Source organism: Carassius auratus, chromosome 31 (assembly GCF_003368295.1).
Source record: "Carassius auratus strain Wakin chromosome 31, ASM336829v1, whole genome shotgun sequence".
Lineage (NCBI taxonomy): Eukaryota > Metazoa > Chordata > Actinopteri > Cypriniformes > Cyprinidae > Carassius > Carassius auratus.
Window position 1 is genome coordinate 20,436,908 of NC_039273.1, and position 23,328 is coordinate 20,460,235.

The window sequence follows — 23,328 nt, forward strand, 5'->3', positions numbered from 1 at the left end:
TGTGTGTGTGCGTCTGTTCACCTATACACGAGTATAAATATGCCCAGACAGAAATAGAGAGATGAATCATAGATCACAAGAGACATTGAATTCACAAAGTTTACCATAATAACCAGGCCCATACAAACACATGCTGTTGTACAGTGCAAAAAAAAAAAAAAAACAGTTGTCAGATTGTCAAAGGTTTCATTGCATTAAGACTTTTTAAGAATACACTCCGTTATCAGACGGTAAGTTATAAAGAAAACATAACTAGGCATGTATAACTGAACAAACAAACTAATAAATACCACCATCCATCTACCTGTCGGGACTCAGAATCCCTTGAAAAGAAATTAATTAGAAATAAACCAATATCTAATAAATATGAGAGCCCATGTTGAAATGGATATACTAAATGTGCATTTTATGTACATAACATAGACTTTTCTGCTTTGCAGAATTAAAAAAAAAGAGACACCATGGCAGGAACTGCTCATTTCTATTGTCTGTATGAAGATGGGCCTGAAAATGCACTGTGGAAAGGAAAATGGGGTTGTTTATGTCATGCAGTTTGCCACAAAGGATTGTGGGGATCTTTTAAGGAGGACATTTGCTCCTCAACCCTAATGTCCACCCTATATGTTTACTTGCAAAGTAGTTTTATACACAGCAGTAACTGAACGCTCATGATGACATACATTTGCACTTGCATCCGAGGGGACAAATTTTTTGTTTTGCATCATCATTTCTTGTCCATGAACTTTATAGATCTTCCCCCGAAATTCTAAAACATCCACGCTGTCCCTGAGTATCATCTTCGCTCTTTTCCTCCATCTTGTCCTCGTTCTTTTCATCACCAGGCATTCAGCTCTGCATCCCAGAGTGGACCAGGTGGCTCTGATCAGCAGTAATATGGCTCTTTGCCCTACAGCCTTTCTGAAAGAAGGCTAAGGAGTTAGATTCTCCTGAGAGAGTTTCTTAGTGGTGTCTCGAAGGCACCCCTGCTCGACGGTATTTGGTACAGTCCTGGGCTGGAATGCAGGATCTCACAGTACAGACATGGACTGGTGGAATCCACAGACTTAACAATGAGAGGAGGAACGGCTGACTTCAAAATAGCAGTCAGCGTTGTAGTACAAAGACAAGATTCAGCACCAACTGACGAATTTTTCACAAACAGAAATGCAATATCGGGAAACATTGATGAACGGGCAACACGCTAATTCACCACAGACGTTTTAAGAAAATTTGACAAAATGGTGACCAGATTTTTCTTTGTTTGGAGCACCTCATGATGGTTTCAGTATTAGGTGAACAGAATGCCACGTCTCAGGCACATGTTCAGGTAAAGTGTGTTAGTGTGATTGAGTGTGTTAAAGCAGCTCTTTAATACAACTGTGGTCTCGGAATGATGCGTCTAGTATTATAATTAGAAGTGCTTTCATTGTTGGTTTCGAATGATGTGGAGACCCAAGCCTCAGTGTGTGCAGGACCCAGGGTCAGGGCAGCACCGGATTTGAGTGTTTGTGTGTGTGTTTTTGTCAAGAAGTGACTGTGGTCAGACTCGAACATGTGGTCCGACCCCAGAAGTGAGGGGGACCCTGGATCCACAGTCATAGTCCATGTCCACACTTGTGTGACCCGCAGTCATCAGTCCACCCACAGGATAAGCACGTCCATCCACCTGTCTGTCCCGAAAACTCTGGATGTAGCTCTGCCAGAGAGAAAAACACATAAATAGGAAAAAACTATATTTATATTACTAAATTATAAAATAAAAAAAAAGGCTAAAGTTACTTTTGTAAGTAAATGTGTGTCTTTCAGAGATGTCAGGTTACGTTTTTCCAGCTTTGTAGGACAAAATGTTTCACAAAATGTCATGGTTAAAGTTAGACTACGGTAATTATGAATTGCTTCAATTCAGAACAACAGAATTCAATGCTAGTCACTGAAGTTAATTTGTCACAAATTTTCAATATTTTAAATGTTAAACAATTTTTAACTATCACACGCAAGTTTATAATCATATCAGTTTATGTTGCAATGCATATAATCTAGGAATGTAACAGTTCACTCAACGATTCATTTTCACTTGATTTTCTAAAAAAAATTGTTAAAATGAGTTTGAAGACATAATACAGTACATGAAAAGGTGTTGTTTTATTAGGCTATTGCTGCACCTTTCTTTGTGAAACTGAAATATAACAAAACTAATTTGAAATTTTATTAAGTTACACAAATCTTAACTCTTAATATGAACAAGGATTTGTCTGTGCTCTTTCCTTTTAAAATTAGAGGCAACCACTGGATTTTAACCATGATCCAAACAAAGAGGCAGAATACATGCAGCATGAGCAGTTTTTAATCTAAATTACACTGTATAATTTCAAAATTTGAAGCAAAAACAGAATGGTCTGACTTTAGTTTTGTGAAACTATACTACATAAAACATATCTGAACGAAACCGCAGACGTGCTGAATGAGACGCAGATTCACTCTCTGACAGCAGGTGGCGCTTAAGAACAGCAATGATTCAATGTTTCCTGGGTTACCGCTTGTAAATAAAGCAGAGCTGCTTATAAACACTACTTTAATATGCATTGTTCAGAGGCAAGATGAAAAGAAAATACACGTAAACTTTTCTAAAGATAGTCAGTTCCCCTCAGAGATACATTCATATAAACTCCTACTTTATAATCATATAGTTTGTGTGGATTTATTTTATTATTCAAACCTACATGCTATGTTGAAAAAAAGCATGATTTCCCTCATTATGAACTTGAAAGATGCGATAATTATTAAACCATGCGATAAAGCTACACACACTCCCCCACCTATATTTAGGACCTGACTAAATATAACTCTATTACAGAGATTTGTAAAATAAAATACCACTACTTTTTCAAAACCTTTTTTTAGGCCTGGAATTAGCTGTTTTAAATTGCATGGCATTTCCAGGTTATTCGTGGCGTAGACCCTAAAAGCAACTGGTCCACTAATGTGATTGCGCGAATGGTCTGTTACCTTTCCTTTCTGTAATCACATGCTGTATCCGTTACCCCCGTTTTGTTCCGGGACCTCGCAATTTACAAATTAAGCACTATATATATACACATATATATATATATATATATATATATATATATATATATATATATATATTGTTCTAATTAGTTTCCATAAACGCGGTGCGGTGGTGTTTTTGTCACCTTCAAATTGATTTCAACTCTTAGAGCAAGCAGGAATGTGTAGGATGATGTGTGTGGACTCACAGGAGAAAGCACATCTCCATCAAAGCGTCGTATAGGGTTGGGTTTCCTGCGGTAGGCGGGCTCTGGGTGCAGGGCTTTGGCGGCATGTGTGTGGTTTGAGTTCTGCGGCTGCTTCTTCTTTTTCTTTCTGCTGCTCTCCCTCCTCTCCTCTTTCTGACGAATACGCATGAGCTGAACTCGCCGCTGCTGGCGACTGATCATCACTAAGAAAGAGAGAGAGCACATTGCATAACAGCAACATACATATGGAACATTATGTTTTATTTATTAAAAAAATGTAAACGGTCATCATTCATGTACATTTATGACTTGCATGCAAAAAAATATTTTTTGTCGATTGCCCAATGTTTGCACAGAGTATATTAACATGCACATTGGCTTTCTTGTTATTGCAATAAATTTGCTTAAGATATGAAAGCGTTGTTCATGTTTACATGCACTGTGTTAGCCGTGTTACCAAGCTGCATTTTTATGTCGATCCACCAGAAAGCTTTTCCCACACTACCTTTACTTTAGTTATCTGTTCTTCTCTTTACTCATGCACACTTTTCAAAAACCTACATTTGTGTTTACATGTCTACATAAGCCACATGCTCTGGCACAAACCCAGGTGTAACACTTTCTCATAATCCCTTAAAATAAGAAATATTACTACTTTAATAATACTATTTTACTATTTAATTTTATTTAAGAAAAATAAAAATAACTACTACAACAATATTTTATTGATGCTTCCAAAACACTAAAAACACTGGATCATGAGCTGCATGTGTGTAAAGAAACACAGTGCCACACTTTGCTCTATAACCTGCTTTGTGTATATTTGTTTACTTAAATCACAGCCTTTACTATTTGATAATTGCACTATGCCGTTAAAAACAGTTTTGATTTTATTTAGATGAATCATTCAGCCCTAGTATAGACTACTTATATGGTCCTTTTGTTGTCATGTTTGGAGTTTGACAGCATCTTTACTCATTCACTTTCAAAAGAGCCTTTTGCATGTTTTATTAAACTTCTCATGTGTTCCATGGAGTAAAGAAAATCATAAAGTTTAGGAATGATGTGAGGGTAAAATAGTGCCAAACTGTTTGGGTGAACAATTTCTTTAAGAAGATAGACTTTATAAACAAATCAGTGCACACACAACTTTACTGTACTGGAAACAGACAGACAAAAAAAAAGCCGATGCTCTGCTCTGCATGATTGTTTCTGTGATCATTAATCACACAGGCCTGAGAGCACACCAACAGACAGGATCCATCTGCTGTGCTGCACACATTCATACGACCTTCTCTCCCTCTCCGGTACAGTAAATCCACAAGAACAGTGAGCCATATAATCCAAATACTCTGTTGGTCCCTGACTCACCCTTCGTGTGGGAGTAGCCCTCTGCTGTCACTTTCCATTGCACCAAAACACCCAGCAGGGCGAGAGCAGGCCAGGCTCCCAGGACCACCCACGTAGTCCAGCACACTGGCTCCCGGGGGCCCGTTTTCACCCGCTCGTAAATATACCTCACCAAAGCGAAGAGCTCCACGAAATAATCTGTAGCCACGACTATCACTGCAGCCCCAAACACAGCTGTGGAGAGGGTGGTGAAGCACCTCTGCCACTGCAGGGTGAGGACGGCGAACAGCATGCCCAGCCCCAGCAGGACACCCAGGGGCACCCATACAGACCGCGGGGGGTTGGACGACAGCTCCTCCATTCCTATCATGGTCCCGATACCCACCAGCAGTCCCAGGAGCAGCCCCACCATGAAAAGCCCAACGCTGCGTACCAACATGGTCACTAGGCCACACAGGGTGCCAATGCCCAGGCCAATGCCCACGCTGGCCTCAACGCTCAGCTGTGTGTCCAATACTCGCTCTTTGTAACAGAGCAGGAAGATGATTACAGAACCGAACATGAGCCCCGTCAGGAAGAGTACAGCCTTAAAACAGCGGTAACCTGAAAAGGGAAAAAGAACTGGAGGTGAGAACTGAGTGAGTGAAAAAAAATGTGAGAAAGGGTGAAGGATGTAGAAGAAAAAGATACAAATAGCTAGATGGAAATTCATGCAGTGGCTGATTTCACAGCTCAAGAATAGCACAATAGTGTGAGAGCATGTTTCTGCTCAGTTTATTAGCAGTTCAACACTTCCCGATGTTGTCAGTGAATAAAAAAATCCAAAACAATATGGAAAATTGACTTTGAGAATTAATTACTCGGGACCTTTCATGTATAATACTGCCAGCTCTACACCATGGTAAAACTTCTTTTACAGATTGATGAAAAAACATAAGGGAAAACCAAAAACCAAGTTTAGGAGACATAGCATTATTTATTTTATATATAATTGCTTCAGGTGAATTTATGCATCAAAATATTACAATGTAGATTATAATAATTTGTTAACTAAAATTATAGTAAAAGTATAAACTATCAATCAGTGGGTAGAAGGCATGTAGTACATTGTGTGCAAAGTTTTGATAAAAATCATGTTATAAAAAAAAAAAACCTTAGAAATTCATAGATCAAATATGACAGTGTGATTTTTATATTATTAACAGTGTTAATAAATTAAATTGTTTTTAAACGTTAACTTTAAGCAAACATTAATTGACGGCAATCTAAAATTTAAAAGTAGAGGAAATAAGCATGCAAAATGAAATATTCAACATCGACCAATACTTATAAATGGGAAGGAAAAAAATCTTATATCATCTGTATATTATAAGTTTAATACATTATGCAACTCTACTACCCAGTAATTCAGAAATCATCATGATTATTAGGTTACAAGTTACAACTTTGAGCATATTAACACATGATCACCCACATATTCTAATCAATGTCCATTAAACGCTATTGTTTGCATTTCTGATTCATGATAGGGAAGCCTTAAAGGTACAATATCAAAAACATCCATTAAATTCTACAAATTCTACATGACAGCTGATGACTAACAAGAAAAGTGGACTTTAAGGGGGAAAAACAAATGGTGCAAAAGAGTGGAATATGTCCCCTTTAAATCTGTGCCCATCTCATGTAGAGTGCAGTACAGTTATACAAACCATGACCTTATTTAGAACCTCATCAAATATTTAAAAGTGGGGAAAGTTTTAGAATAAGAGCATGGCTTTGACACGGAAATAGACAAAACAAATTGAAAACCCCCACTATAACCCTGACAAATAAATGTAATAGTGATGGACTGTTTGAGATCACATGCCATCTATAGGTTTTAACCTATAACAATAATTATGTATAAGTAAACATGAAAACTCAACTCACCAAAGAAGCAATAGATTATTCCGAAGAGACAGCACATAGAGCAGACCACTGAGGGGACCACCTCATAACTTCGCCCCACTCCATTACAAGGCTCCATCTGCTCTGGTCCAGCTTCTCTTGAAGGAGGGGCCAGCTTAAGGGCAAGGGTCTGCAAGGTGGACGTCATGGTGACTGTAGTGTGCTGGATGGAGTAAACAGGTTGTAGGGTGGGGGTGATTGAGGGAAGGGGGAGGGGCTGGGAAATCAGGGTACACCTCGAGTCCACATAGATCCACCTGTGAGAGAGAGATAAGAAAATAAACGTTGGGGGCCATCTTTTTGAAGTGCCTCTTGGGCATCCAAGTGCAGCTCCTATCTCTTTGAATGGGTAAACATCAAAATCTCCAAAATATTTCACTAAGTTTAGGATTACATTTCATATTTGAAATTCACCAAAGGAATCGGACAACATCTGTGTCATAAATGTTTTTTCTTTTGCTCAAATAGCGTTATAAAAAGCTTATTTCTCAAGCTAGATCAGCCAGTGCGCATGCACAGACCTAAGAGCACGTCTCAGAGCGCTAATGGTTTCTATAGCAACCGGGACTTCTAACGGCAGCTGTAGTTGACAGGGTGACTTTACCGATAGGCTCTTTCATTCAGAAGGCGGGGCTTCCAGTGATTGAGTGGCCATATTGAGCATTGCAAATTTTTCCCCATTCAAAACAATATAAGTGACATGTCTTGGGTATTCTATAGTCTTTGGTTGTATTCAACTTTGCTACATTCATAGTTTCACACTGCAGGAAAATGTGGCCCAAATCAGATTTTTTTGTTCATATGTGACTCAGTTCATTTCGTTTCATAAGAATGTAAACAGCACAAACATGGAATCTGATCTTTTGGGCCACTTCCATATATGGTACTAAATCTGATTCAGGTCAGTCTGATGTTTTGCTATGCGACCGCAGTCTTAACAGCCAAAATGGAATTCATGCAACTTTTACATCACTTTAGATTGACATTTGTCATAATTTTGCGCTGTCAGGATTCACTTCAAAGATTTTACATACCGGTATTTCTTCGATCACTTGGTGAAGAGACAAGAGATGTTAATTCACGGTGTATAAAATATATTTATGGTCTCCTCATCCTCATCCTGCTTATCGCCAACTCATGAATTAGCTGGCTTTCACTTATAAATGAATGCGTAAACAGTTACGTAAACAGTTACTTAAGTGTCTTTTGTGTTTACTTCAGTATGGCAGTGTGCTTCAGGCCATCTTAAAAATGTACCAACAGAAAGCAGTTAAGATTTGCTACATAAAATATAGAAAATCCAACAAGGCCTATATCTAGCACAGTATTCAAGTTTTACATGTTTATAATAATCCTCACTCCACTCCTAATCCATAACAGATCAGAGGTTTCCCCCTTCTTTCTGTTTACTCTGTCTCCTGAATTTAACTATTATGTGTGAATCTCCTCGGAAAGGATTTTGGGTCATGTAAGGCTGATTCTATGATATTTAAATCCACAATTCACTCACAGAAGTTTGCGTTGAAAGAATGCCTGAAAACAATGCCTGAAAGGACAATTATTTAATAAAAATCAGACATTGTTATAGCAGTAAATTGAATACTATAGTTGATTAGTGAAAGTGAATCATTTAATGACTAACTCAAGAAAAAAAAACTTTGTCTCTTTTAAATCAGTGCCAAATTAGCCATTAAAGCTGTGCTGCTTTTTTCCCATTCTGCAGTGTTATATATGGCTGTGCTGTTTCTGAATGCAGAGACACATCGTACGAAACGCGTCTGATCTGGTGGGCATGGCCCTAAACCAACTTAATTATACAGAGCTTCCTTGAGACAGACTAGTCAACTAGTCATTGAGAAAAGCCACTGAGGAGTAGATTATGAAACCATAGTGTTGTATATCCCTAGCCCATAATTCCCCTGAAGCCAGTCCGAGTTGAACGTGAGAACATTCTTCATTCGCTTACACTCCCTGCCTATTTTCTCCACTGCTCTGTCATACAAAACACATGCCTTAGTAATTATGTTTAACTTGGGGATAATCAAAGCTTGGTTTACATCAAACCCTCACGTGGCAGAGGATCCCTGCCAAACCAAACTGCAATCTGACACAGAGAGAAAGACAGCCATGCTTTCCTCATTGTAAATCAACAGATCACCCTATCCAGTCAGACGTCCAACAATAATGACCTTCCACTTCCTGTCTGTGACCATAACAATGAAAGGATGCAAACCTTACTGGCTCAGGGCCAGGCAGTATAAACCAATACAAAAGGCAGCCTCCTCCTCCATAGCAACAGACCAGTAGCCAATCAGAGTCATTCTAGCTTGTTGAACCTGAGGAACTAAAATGAACTGACCACCATAGCCTCATTCATGCTTACACAGACATACACTACCGCTCTCCTAAATGCTTGAACTCACATCTGGCTACACAAGAAGCCACTAGTCTAATAAAATCACAGAGTCCAAGTTTGACATGTAATGACAGTTAGAGACTGACAAATGGGAAAATGTTTGGGGAAGACCGATGATTTTACTCATCATTTTTAATGGAGCGTGAAATGAGAAGTGTTTAGATAAAAAAATAAAAAAAAGTAAAGATGCAAAAAAAATTATCACCAACAACAGTAAATGTTGTTCTTCTGAACTTTCTATGCATCAAAATATTCTAATAACTGTATCATGGTTTCACAAAATATATGAGGCAGCACAACGGTTTTCTACATTGATATTGATAAGAAATGTTAATTGAGCACTAAATCAGCATCATGTGACACTGAAGGCTGCTTAATTTAGCTTTGCCATCACAGAAATGAACTACATTTTAAAACCGATAACAGTTATTTTAAATTGCCATAACAACTCACAATATAGCTTTTTGACTTTTTTTTAATAAAAAAATGCATCCTTGGGGAGCATAAGAGACTGACTTTGCTCATGTGCAAAGTCACATTTTATTTTAAGGTCCAATTTTTGCTATTAACAAAGCATTAACTACAACTTTTGCCTCCAACTATTTTGCTGCTTATTAGTAAGGTAGTTGTTAAATTTAGGTATTGGGTAGGATTAGGGTTTATGGCAATGCAGAATATGTGCTTTATAAGTACTAACAAACAGCCAATATGTTAATAATAGGCATGCTAATAAGCAACTACTGTAGTTAATACTGAGAATGGGTCCCTATACTAAAGTATACCGTTATCTACATTCTTCTACTGGGCTCTGGTGACGGTGAAATGAGTTAAACTGCTGTGAATTCTGATACTTTCTGATACTTTTCTTACTTTACAGAGGTTACCTGAGGTCACAGGGGTGACCACATTCAAATAGACAACAACTTTTTATTGGTCATGGTGATTGATCATGACCTCTTAAGAGTTTTGTCCCGCCTGTTGTTGGCCAGTGAGATGGACACTGTAACCGTGGTAACATAATCTGACACAGCTGTTAGGTTTGTCTGGCTTCAATTTGTTCTATTGTTTCTGTTTGCCTTCCTTTTGCTAAGTTCATATCCTCCCACTGTATTTTGCTCCTCCTCCCTTGCTGTTCTTCTGTAAAGCTCATTAATTACTTTCATCTGTGGGCATTTACCTCAACTTGCACTTCTTTCCATTTAAGGCTTAGCGTTCCCCATCTTCAATTCCTGAAGGTGTTTTAGTGGATTCGGACACCTGTGCTTCAGTTTCTGACCTTAACGCATTTCGATTAACCTCACAGTCACACTCTTGTGTTTATCTGTCCTCCATAGCAACAACATAATCAGATTACTGACAAACACTATGATTCATCATCCGCTGGTCCAACATTAGCCACCCGGTACATTCTATCTCAGATAGCATGTTCAAACACCCATCCAATTCATCTTTCACCATTTTATGTAAAAGCTGAGCACTCAATGAGATTAAATCTATTTGTTTTGTTCATTTTCCCTTACATACCCATAATTCCAGTAAACTGAAATAGTCCAACTTTCCCCCAAAACAAAATAAATAAATAAAAAATGCATAACATCCAACCGGGAGATGAGTGGCTGTTCTGAATGGAAGTCAATGAGGAGATGCACCATTGTACACTTGATAAACTGCTTTAGTGCAAATGTAGCTAAACACTTTCTAGATGGAGATGCTGCCACCTCCTCCAAGAAATTATCTTGTTTTAACCTTTCAACTTAAAGGGTTAGTTCACCCAAAAATTAAAATTATGTCATTAATAACTCACCCTCATGTAGTTCCAAACCTGTAAGACCTCCGTTCATCTTCAGAACACAGTTTAAGGTATTTTAGACTTAGTCCGAGAGCTCTCAGTCCCTACATTGAAGCTGTGTGAACGGTATACTGTCCATGTCCAGAAAGGTAATAGAAACATCATCAAAGTAGTCCATGTGACATCAGAGGGTCAGTTAGAATTTGTTGAAGCATCGAAAATACATTTTGGTCCAAAAATAACACAAATTTCAACTTTATTCAGCATTGTCTTCTCTTCCGGTTCTGTTGTGAGCACGTTAACAACACTGCAGGGGCTCTGCTGACATATGATGCTGCTGACGTGTTATCTTTGTTATTGGTTGCACCAGAAAAGTTCTTACGGGTTTGGAAACGACATGAGGGTGAGTCATTAATGACATCATTTTTATATTTGGGTGAACTTAGACTTTGATATGCTTAGCATATGACAATATTCACAATTCACTAGTCTGTAAGGCCATTTATGAAAACTAAGCTACAAAAATAAAATAAAAAATTAGTGTCATTTAGAATTTCACGTTTCTGACATTAAAACCATGAAGACATTTAAATACTTTTTCCCACTTATCAAATCAACACCTATTCAGTATTCAGTAACTAGCTTTTTTTTGATGAGTGACAGTGAGAAGTACACTGGCAAACAGAGTTTATTAACAAGTCTTAAAGATACATTAGTGGGTGGTAGGTTACACAAAAATGCAAATTCTGCCATCATTTACTCACCCTTCAAGCCGCTCCAAATTTAAATGTATTTCTCTTTCTGCGGAACAAAAAAAAAGTTGAAAAATGTGGATAACCAAACAGTCGCTGCTCCCCCTTTGACTTCCACAGTATTTGTTTCATACTATGAATGTAAATGGGGGAGCTGTTTGGTAATCAACATTCTTTAAAACATAGTCTTTTATGTTCAACAGAAGAAAGAAACTCATACAGATTTGAAACAACTTGAGGGTGAGTAAACAGAAATTTCAGATTTGGATGGACTATTCCTTTAATACTAAAAGTCAGAGAAGGTGTAACGCAGGGTCATTCAAATCTTGTCCTGGAGGGCCAATGCGTTGCAGAGTTTAGCTCCAACCTTGATCAAACTCACCTACCTGTGATTTTCTAATGATCCTGAAGACACTGATTTGCATGCTCAGGTGTGTTTGATTAGGGTTAGAGCTACACTCTGCAGCGCATTGGCCCTCCAGGACAAGATTTGAATAACCCTGGTGTAACATAATCAGGTAAATCAAAATAACCTTTTAGTTTATAGGTGGTCTTGTATGTGGGGGGGGGGAAAGTAAAAGTTTTCACTACACATTATTGTAGCCAAAAGAATTTCACAATAATATTATTGCGATATATATAGACCTTTTAAATAAATAAATGATGCTATTAGTCAAATTTATCTTTGACTTCTTCTCATGTTATCGATAGGTGGCAACTAGCTTTAAGGTGCAATACCACCACTCATTATGTTGGAGTCAACCAGATAAATTACTATCACTGGATCATTAACGATATTATCATATGTGTAGAATTAACATCATATAATAATTATTTTTTTTTAAATAATAACAGTCAATACTGGAATATGTCCCCATTGAAAAACAAAAGGGCAACTGATTCCAGACTGATTCACGCATGAATAATATGCCATAGTCATTTGTTTGTACGTGTTTGATGATGTACTGAATGAGTGGCACTATGTGAGTGGTATTTGATAGCAGAAACCGATCCGGTACCACCTGCTACACCCCCTACAAGCTGTCCTGTCTTACCCAGCAGCAGGGCCTTGTCTGTGGGCTACGTTCTCTCACGACTCCCTTAGTCACCCACACCCAACACCAATAATCTATGAAGTAACCCACCTACAGCACTGTCAGCATGCGTTGGCTGCAGATTACATTGTGAGTATGTGTGTGCGTGCTTTAGACAGTGTCGTGTTTGGAAAGCATTCAGTTTGTGAATAATTTGGCTGATAGGTTGAACAGTGTGTATGTTCATCAGAGTACAGGGTTCTAGGGCGATGCATCACCCTTCTACAAGATCATAGTGTTCTCTTACTGTATCGCATATCTTATCTAGCCTCTAGAGTTGTTTGTCTTCTTTGCCAACTTTCTTTCCAGTTTTGCTCATGGACTCAGACTCAAAGTTCTGGACTCAAACTGTCGGTTTTGTTCCAGTACTGTGTACTAGTCTTAGTTTGCTGCAGAATGTCAGAAAATCATCTGTCCAGCTGGAAGCTTAAATCACATCCTCACAAAGATGCCAAAAACTACACCTCATCTTTTCCTTTCACAAACATTTTCACATTTTCTGTTTCAATCGATGTAAAAACCAACCCGATCTCACGGCAATTCGTTTTTCACAATGTGGCTTATTCGTACCACACTCGTACCAATTCATACGATTGTTGCCAAATCATACATATTTTACGTTTTGCACAATTCGTATAAATTTGTACGAATGACCTACACCTAACCCCGCCCCTAAACCTAACCGTCACTGGGGTCGTATAAAATCGTACGAGTGAGGTCGTACAAATTCGTACGAATAAGCCACCTCGTAAAATAAGTACGAATTGGTCGTGAGATAGTGTTGGTAAAAACACATATAAACACTCGTTTTTGCACAGACATGGAAGCAGAATGTCCTTCACACATTATATAGATAGCGCCCAACACACCACAACCATCACCATAATGATAACCCACCACTAGCTGATTTTTCTATTTTCATGAATCGGAACAGGCTGCTACTAAAATAGTCTGCCGTCTCGTCCAAACCCTGCAGGGGCTGTTTTTCTTTCATCCCATTGCGGTTTGGACACTGCCAAACACCCAGCGTGGAGTTACAGAATTCCACTCCGGAAAAGATCACTGTGAGTGAATGTGTGTGTGTGTGGGGGGGGGGTGAACCTGGAACACTGCCAGTGGAAGAAAGCTGGGTAGAGAATAGAGAGAACAGAATTAAAAAGGAGGGAAAAAAATAGTGATGAAAGGCAATGAGCAAGACAGGACCGTGGTGATTTTTTAAAGAGTGTAAGAGACTTAGAGGGAAATATAATGTGAAGAATAAAACAATTAGGAAGAGGGTGAAAGTGATCTCCCTCTTGCATAACTCCTTCATAATGGATCAGTCACGCTCTGCTCATTCTGTTCATGTGTCGCCTGCAATATCTGCTGACGTAGGCTGAAAGGAACCCACAGCCTGGTTGTGCAGAGAACTAGAAAATGGAAACAGATGAAAGATTTCACAACTCTTCAGACGGAGTTTTACAAAGCTGACCAAAATGCATGAATGTGGACAAGAACTTATTTTAACATAAAGAACAAGGAAATTAACCTCCTGCTGTAGTTTCAAACAAACAAACTCTGGGCCTCGCAGCATGACAAGGCTTCAATACTCTTGATACCACATGGCTTAGTATACAGGAAAGGTCAGAGCTAGTTATTTAGGGTTAATTTATATATATTTATTGTGACGAGTCAGCTGCCTCCTCCCTGATTATCACCGGCACCCCGTCCTAAATCGCCGCCCTTCACCAGGCTCCCGACTGGAGTGGGTGTGTGAGAGGAGGGGCGCTGGACGAGTCAGGGCTGGCGGCGTGTGATGGGGCACACCTGAAGGAAGTGGAGCCTCATTACCGCCGCTGTTTAAAAGCCCAACGCGCCTCTCCTCAGGAGACCGGTCTCTTCCCCGTGCATGCACACTGGTGTCCTCGTGGGTCCAGGAAGGGTGCGTTGAGGGACTCCCGCGCCACCAAGACGTGAGCTGCCGGACCCGCGATCCGGATGGGAACCGCACCCGTATACACGGCCGACGGGCCAGGATGCCGGGCCGTCCATCCCCTACCAGCGCCGCGGCCATCGAGAGAGACGCGGCTGCTAGGAGAAGCCGCCGCCCCTCGCGCCCCGGACCAAGGAGGGGAGCGCGTGCGGCCGCCGGACTCCGCCCCTTGCCTGGACCCCTCCTTGATGAACACTGCCCGACCTACACAAACCCCGCAGCACGACGAGGACACCAGATTCCCTGTTATTTTGGACACTTTCCCCCTTTGGCCACTTTTAGTCCCTTTGTTTTATGATTTCTGTTAATAAAAGCCTCTCCGAGGCCTGACGCCACGCCCACTGTGTCTGTCTTGTGCTCCTCCCGTGACACTGGTGGAGAATGCGGGCAGGCGGAGCCTAGACAGCGCAGTTGGGAAACGTCTGGTGACGTCACTCCCTCTCGCTTGCAAACGTTCGTGAGAACCCAGACTGGGACGGAGGAAAACTGGGGACAGCCTCCCAGCCACACAAGGGGTAAGTGACTTTTCCATTGTCATTTTACCCTGTGGTTGGTTGAGGCTGTCACTAAAACCCGGTTTCTCTGTCCCTGTTCTGGTGCGCTGCGAGAGGGAGGACCGCCCGGAGAGGAAGCCCCGCCCACTCCGACCGTTTGGAGCCTGGTTGAGGATGGTAGCACTCCCGTGTGGGCGGCGCCCTGATGACGGGGATGTCGCTTGGGAGGGGGAATGTGACGAGTCAGCTGCCTCCTCCCTGATTATCACCGGCACCCCGTCCTAAATCGCCGCCCTTCACCAGGCTCCCGACTGGAGTGGGTGTGTGAGAGGAGGGGCGCTGGACGAGTCAGGGCTGGCGGCGTGTGATGGGGCACACCTGAAGGAAGTGGAGCCTCATTACCGCCGCTGTTTAAAAGCCCAACGCGCCTCTCCTCAGGAGACCGGTCTCTTCCCCGTGCATGCACACTGGTGTCCTCGCGGGTCCAGGAAGGGTGCGTTGAGGGACTCCCGCGCCACCAAGACGTGAGCTGCCGGACCCGCGATCCGGATGGGAACCGCACCCGTATACACGGCCGACGGGCCAGGATGCCGGGCCGTCCATCCCCTACCAGCGCCGCGGCCATCGAGATAGACGCGGCTGCTAGGAGAAGCCGCCGCCCCTCGCGCCCCGGACCAAGGAGGGGAGCGCGTGCGGCCGCCGGACTCCGCCCCTTGCCTGGACCCCTCCTTGATGAACACTGCCCGACCTACACAAACCCCGCAGCACGACGAGGACACCAGATTCCCTGTTATTTTGGACACTTTCCCCCTTTGGCCACTTTTAGTCCCTTTGTTTTATGATTTCTGTTAATAAAAGCCTCTCCGAGGCCTGACGCCACGCCCACTGTGTCTGTCTTGTGCTCCTCCCGTGACATTATATATATATATATATATATATATATATATATATATATATAAAACCCCAAAAAGGAAAAACACAAAAATCATCGAACTACCACTTATAGTCAAAACAATCTGTCATTACAGAAACCTTGTGACTTCTGAATTGAATCCAGGTTCCTCTGGCGTCAGAGTTTTAATTGTACCCACAGGGTTGTTCACGTGGACCGACTACAGTTAAAAAAAAGAGAGGTCACATCAATGGAAAACGAGCGAGACAAAAATGCAAAACAAATGCTTACTATGGGCTGGAAATTTTTTTGATAAAATAAGAACAAATTTAGCATTTTGTTTACGCTGATGCATGGTTTTCAAGGCACCAAATTTGTCCAGTTTGGTGGTTACTTGATCCTTAAAGTAACAATGATGGACAACGTGTTAAATTTAATATCTGGTTGTCAAATGATTGTTCAGAGAAAACACTAAAAGGATAAAACCAGATCATTCCAGGGCAACAGGATGATTCAATGCACATGACATCTACCTGAAATGAAAGAAGAAGAAAAAAAGAAAAAAAAAGGGAAAAAGAAAATACTCAGATTACAGCAACCTATTTCACTACAATGCTTGGCTCTGACAGGGAGCCAAACAAAAGCTATTGAGGTTATTCTACTACAACTCAACACAAATAAGTTATGGCATTGCTCAGACCACTGAATATCACAGCCAGCTAGGGAAGAGCTTTGTAGTAAACAGACTTGATCAGTGATGACGGGCTTTAGATGGGAATGCTACCAATCTAATAAACACAAGGACATCAGATCCATGGCACATTCAGTTTATTTAAGGTTCCATAAAATCTGAATCAGACTGAAATACATTATTTTGTATCATTACAGTTTATTTTACAGCACTGCCAAATAATAACTAAATTGCAGGAAAATGGACATGAATAATTAGATTATTTTCCGGGAAAAGCATCACAATGGACCTTTTATACAATCTATAAAGAATGGACATACTGGAGTCTATTCCAGTACAGTTTTGATGTCTTAAATAGACAATAATTCGATAATTCACCCAAAATGAAATAATCATTTACACATCATCATGTTATTTCAAAACTTTTTTTCTGTTGAACACAAAAGAAGATATTTTGAAGGATAATGATAATCAAATATCTTGGAGAAAAAAAAAAAGAATCACAGGTTTAAAAAAAATATATTAAGCAGCAAGTTAAGAGTTTCCAGTACTGATAATAAATCAGCATATTAGAATGATTTCTGAAGGATCATGAGACACTGAAGACTGGAGTAATGATGCTGAAAATTCAGCTTTGCATCCAGGAATAAATTTGATTTTAATGTATATTAAAATAGAAAAAAATTATTTTACACGTCAATAATATTTCACAATATTACATTTTTTTTCTGTATTTTTGATCAAATAAATGGAACCTTGATGAACATAAGAAACTCCTATAAAAAAAAAAAAAAAAAACATTAAAAATCATTCTGATCCTAAATTACTTTTACTCTCTACACAATAATTGGAGTGATTTTAATAACTTTCACGTACTTAAATTGAGCACCAAACACTAAGATTTTACAATTATTGGATTGGGACTTAGTAACAGCAGATTCGGATGATCCGTTCGGATCGGGGGCACAAAAAACCTGATTGGAACATCCTATTGTTTTTATGTTCTGTTGGCTGAACAATCTACACTAAGATTCTCAACAGAACAACTTTTCAAACTGACTGTACTTCCATCCCACAAACCCTTGCTTTCATTTGCATCAAATTAACATTGCCGTCTACCTTTGTTGTTTGTACACAACATGTCCATTATTTTTTCATAAATGACTATTTAAAATTAACAGACTAAAATTCCAGAAATTTCACATCCAATAACAAGTAACGGTTTTCATAACACAATAGTGACAATGCAAGTGTGATACTACTTCAACAAGTGTGTTTGTGCACGCTGGTATTTACAGTAATAAGATTCTGCAGTACATGTGGCTTGTGTTGAGTGGATTATTAGAATTATGACCTCAATGCCTTCCACCCTCCCTGTACACTTTTTCTTAAGAGCCAACTTTATAACACCTGTCTTTTCAGCTCTCTTCTGTTGGGTTTATTCAGAGCTTAAGGAATGCCTCCACCTAACCACCTGTGACTTCGCTGCATACACCATTTAACTCCATCATTTTGTTCATTATTACCCTGTAATGCTATGAACACCGATCCTCAAACACCCATTTAGCCAACATGCAGAAATTACCACATAATCTGCTCCGCAACCAACACAACTGTTACATAACATGGGGATAAACATTCAGACTGATTGAGATTTCTTAAAACAAAGTAATGAGTTCATTTTCCCTTTGTGCTGAGATTGCTCTTCATACTTCAAATCTCATCTTCTCATCATAAAATGGAAACATATATTTGTTAAGAGTTGGTGGACATCAAAAGAACACAAGTCTTTTGGTGATTTGCACATGGAACAAAGGGATCCCCATGTGGCACACACAATTGAGTAGGAAAGACTCTGATGTGACCAACTAGCTAGAGGCCTGCAGGACAATGGATCTGTCTGTTCATCATAAACTGCATCCGGGGTAAAATACTTCTCTCTGTTTCTGTGTTCATGGAATTTGAGCCAGCAAACAGAGCTAAACCACATCAATATCTGCAGCAATGTGTCAAATTATGGTGGTATAAACAACATGAAAAACTTGTTAAATGCATCCAATCATTGAAAATGATCATGCAAAAATGAACACTAAAGATGTTCTTACATTGTATGGATTCCTATTGAAATGACAGGATTTTGACTTAAAAGGCCTCATACGGTTATATGCGCTTGATTATTGAATTGATTAAAAAAGGCACGTGTGTATTGAAGCCACGTCACTTGAGTGTGATCCCTTATCTGATGTCCATATTGACAACCCAAATCAATGTGAATTAAACATTTATCAACATTAATTACGCTAACACCTGACAACAGACCAAGGCATAATCAATAATATACCAGGTACTAATCATAGTAACCTAAGCATAGCAATGATAAGCTCCCACCCATTCAAAAACACTGTTGGTGTCACATGATAGCTCTGCTAACTGTGACACGGTCTAAACAGGAACAGCCTCACCAGGCATGATGAATTAACTCTGATTCGATATGTGTGCTGACATTCAGGACAAATGATGGGGACTGTCCTGGGGGCATCATTTGTGCTGTGCCACTACTACTGTTTTACTGTACCACTGCAATCGAAGGGTGACATGTGCCAATACCAAATGTTCCCAGGGAACACAGGCTAAAGGCCAAAAGACACACATATAAAACCGTCAGCATCACACGTGCTGACAGTCACCAACTCTTTAAAGCAACAGTCGACAATTTTCTTGGATCACCATAATGAGGGTGAGAAAGCAATAGACGGTTTAGAAAGATAAATGTGAATGTGACTTGATATGGTATGTTTTGGTTTTTCATTGCATGTACCAACAATGCATGAGTACTCTGATGGGATCAGACCAAACAAATAAACTGAGGAGGACATGGTGATAAGATGATGCAAAAAAATTTTACATATAAAAAAATACATGTACAGGACACTGATCAAGATCACTGACTCTTCTTTAGGGATAGAACGGTTCATAAACAAGATTAAATTAAAAATAAAATCGAAAACACTGGAATGACACTCTCATTTCACTTTTGTGAAGTCTTTATTCAAAAATGTTACCAGAAAATGTGTATATAGAGACCCATATACTGTAAAATACGAACAATTGGAAACAATAAAGTATTACATTGAATTAAATGTTAAGTTTTAATAAAAGTTTGAAATGTAAACAATATTCCAATTATCTTTGTTTTAGTTAACTTTAAACTAACATTATTGAATATAAAAACATTATAAAAAGAACTGGCTCAGAAAACGTTCTTCGTTCCGGAATCAGACAGATGTGCTGTAAGTTTAGTTAATGTGGTGTTATAGTAACGTTTAATAATAGGTCAGAATATATATATATATATATATATATATATATATATATATAAACATTTTTTTTTTTTTTGCACAGTCCACACACGCATGTTCAATAACCAAAAATGTTCAAGAACTTTAAATCATGAAAACGGTCAAATCCCGGAATTCAATAAATGTTTTTTTTTTTATAATAACAATAATGATAATAATAATAATAAATAAATAAAATAAAATCCCACCTTTTATTTTCTTTGGAGCTAGAAAATTATGTTTACATGGTTATATTACTAAAATGACATGAATTGAATTTCCTATAGCCTAACACGGACTTGAAATACATCCAACAAATAACAAAATAATTTCCAAGTTCACGAGACTGTCTTACTCAAGTTAGTTTGTGACTATGTGTATGTGGCAAGTCGTGTCTCGTCTGGCATGCCAATGCCCAAATGTTGCATGTAAACAAGGTCATGTTCACTTTACCCGCAAATATGAATTCGCATGCATGGAGATTTCCGTGCGTTATTGCGTGTAAATGAATGACGGACTGCAGTAAACCATACCGATGTCGTAACATATGCTCTTTTAAATGAACTAAAATCTCATGCATAAACTTATCTAGACTGTGTGTGCAGATAAAGACATCGTGAGCGAAGTAGGCCACGGCATTATTTTCTTGATATGATCCCGTTCATAACACGCAAAACAAATCCCTGTGCTACTAATGTACAGCCATTTACACTGACACGCGTCTTTTGCATGAATGACAATGCCAGTATGCTTAAAACAACCCAGCGACTGTCATAAGATGTTATTCTGAACAAAGCGTCCAGACGTGGCCATATGCGCTCACCCTGATCGCGGTTCAGCATCCTGCTTCTCCCTGATCCCGGTCCCGTGCTTCGGCTTCGTTCCTCCGACAGTCTAATCTGAACAGACACATTCCAGTCCTATCGATGCAGCCTTGCACACTTGAGAGAAAGCACTTGTCTTGACAGAAAGCTCCGGTGAGGTTCCCGAGGTTCCGTCGACTCCCGGTTGGCTTTCCGTTGGTCGTGGGTGCTGCCAATTAGACCACGCACCGGCTATTGCTTTGCATTTTTGAGCAAGTCATCTAAACTGATAAAGCACAAATATGATCTAAATTATACGATACTGTACAGTGACTTTAGTGGGATGACAGTCACTGATCAAAAAGATGCCGAAACACGCATAAATACTGATGTTACCTACTCACTCTGAATCTGGGCGGACCGTATTGACCGGAGCAGGCGGGGTCAAGGAGAGATAGGCACGCGAGTGCTACTAGTGGATGATCGTGAATTTGAATGAACACGGGCAAATCCATGGAATTCATTCCGATTAATGGGAGTCTCTACTCATGGTAGCATCTTCGGGGGGCAAATCTGAGAAGAACCAATATATCTGCATAATCCATGTGATAAAACGCTCAGACTGTCGTGCTCATTTGCTTCTCTCATCGATTCCTAAAAAGAATAAATAAAAAACGTAAGTAATAGTAGCTACACAATCGATAGCCTTTACAGATTATAGAACATTTAATTTAATTTATAATGTGAATTAAGTGCCTATACTGTCAAAAATGCGTAGATTCAAAAATAAAAGCATGCTGCTTGTACATTTATCAGACATGATTAAATATATAATATGTAATTGGAAATTATATGTCGTTGTCCTCACATTAAGTATCTACTCAAACATTTCAGCCCAACAATCCAGCATACGAAGGAAAACAATGACGTGAGCAACTTGACAAAGAAAGTAGCCTACAAAATACACTGCTGCCCTCTGGTCGATAGACACGTAAGGCTCAAGTGAACTGCGGAAATTATGGTTACTTAAAGGGATAGTTCAACCAAAAATGTTCAACCAAAAATTACTCCATGCCATCACCCTCGGCCATCTTGGGTGTATATGACTTTCTTCTTTCAGACGAGTAGGCTTATAATCGGAGTTATAAAAATCTCCTGGCTCTTCCCTTCTTTATTATGGCAGTGATTGGCTGTTGTGATTAAATAGTCAAGTGATCCTCAAATCTGGCCCACGAGATGCACTTTACTGCAGAGTTGGGGGGAAAACCAGTCTGCTCTTGGCTTGTATGTAAATCCTCTGACGTTTGTCTTTACAAATCCTCATATTGTACTTCTATTTCATGACAGGGGTTTTGTTTTGGTCTCTCCTCTGTGCTTTCACATTAGTCACTTCTCAATGGATCTTATCCTATGCCTTCGTCCACGTCATCCGCTGGAACGCGACTCTCATCTGTATGCACATACAACAGTTAGCGGAAGCTAGAGATTACAGTTTATAAAATTTTAAATATGAATATTTTTTCTTATACAAATGCATTGATTCACTTCAGGAGTCCTTTATTAACCCCCTGGAGCTTTGTGGAGCATGTTTTGTGATGAATGGATGCACTTTTTGGGGGCTTTAAAATCTCTGCCACTATTCACTGCCATTATAAAGCTCGGAAGAGCCAGGACATTTTTTAAATCTATATAACTATATAACTGCATTCATCTGAAAGTAGAAAGTCATATACACTTAAGATGGCTTGAGGGTGAGTATATGGGATAAGTTTCATTTTTGGGTGAACTATCCCTTTAAATGATTAAATCACCCAAATATGAACACTAACAGAGATGTCACGCTTGGTTGACTTTCAGTGTATGGAAAAAAAATTAAGTAACTTAGACTATGGTTTCAAACAGTGCTCGAGGTGTGTAAATTGAGAAAGAATTAACATTTTTAGGGGAAATTTTCAATTAACAGTTGCAACAAGGAATTTTCTGAAGCAACAAAAGGTTTACCAGTAAATACATCTATAGCAATAACTTGTTCTTAACTAATTTAATAATATAAGTGTACCAAGCAAGATTGGTAATGATATATAAAAAAAAAACAGAAGAAAAAAAAACAAAGGTGTCAGCAGGAAGAAAGTGGACTCCTGGTGATGATTGGGGGGGGTGGGGGGGGGCTACCGTCTTACAGATTTCAGCTCCAACCCCAATCAAATACACCTGAACCAACTAACAGGGTTACTTCATAATTGCAGGCAGGTGTGTTGGAGCAGGGTTAGAACTGAAATCTGTAGGACTGTAGCTCTCCAGTAGCAGAATTGGAGACATAGAGATATTGATGCTTGCAACAAGGTACAGCTGGCAACTAAACTGGCACATGGCATAAAACAATGTTCCTCAAGAAGAAAATCAGAGGAAGTGAAACTGCAAAAAGAGGCAGGTCATTATGCAAAATGAGTATATATATATATATATATATATATATATATATATATATATATATATATATATATATATATATATATATCAGTGAAATAGCTAAAAA

General features: G+C 39.4%; 1 protein-coding gene across 2 annotated transcripts; it reads right to left on the reverse strand.

Annotated features, from left to right (window-relative positions):
* Positions 1-582: 582 nt before the first annotated feature.
* LOC113050776 (transmembrane protein 198-B-like) lies at positions 583-21,444 on the reverse strand. 2 transcript variants are annotated; one of them, XM_026214069.1, is made up of 6 exons: positions 21,197-21,444; positions 20,813-21,078; positions 6,534-6,808; positions 4,626-5,207; positions 3,255-3,457; positions 583-1,696 (listed from the first exon to the last, which is right to left on the reverse strand). In XM_026214069.1, exons 3-6 carry the CDS (start codon positions 6,697-6,699, stop codon positions 1,541-1,543), a joined length of 1,107 nt encoding a protein of 368 aa, XP_026069854.1. In that variant the 5' UTR covers positions 6,700-6,808; positions 20,813-21,078; positions 21,197-21,444; the 3' UTR covers positions 583-1,540. The 2 variants fall into 2 exon arrangements, with proteins under 2 accessions (XP_026069854.1, XP_026069853.1); XM_026214068.1 differs by having other exon boundaries at positions 20,813-21,444.
* Positions 21,445-23,328: the final 1,884 nt, after the last annotated feature.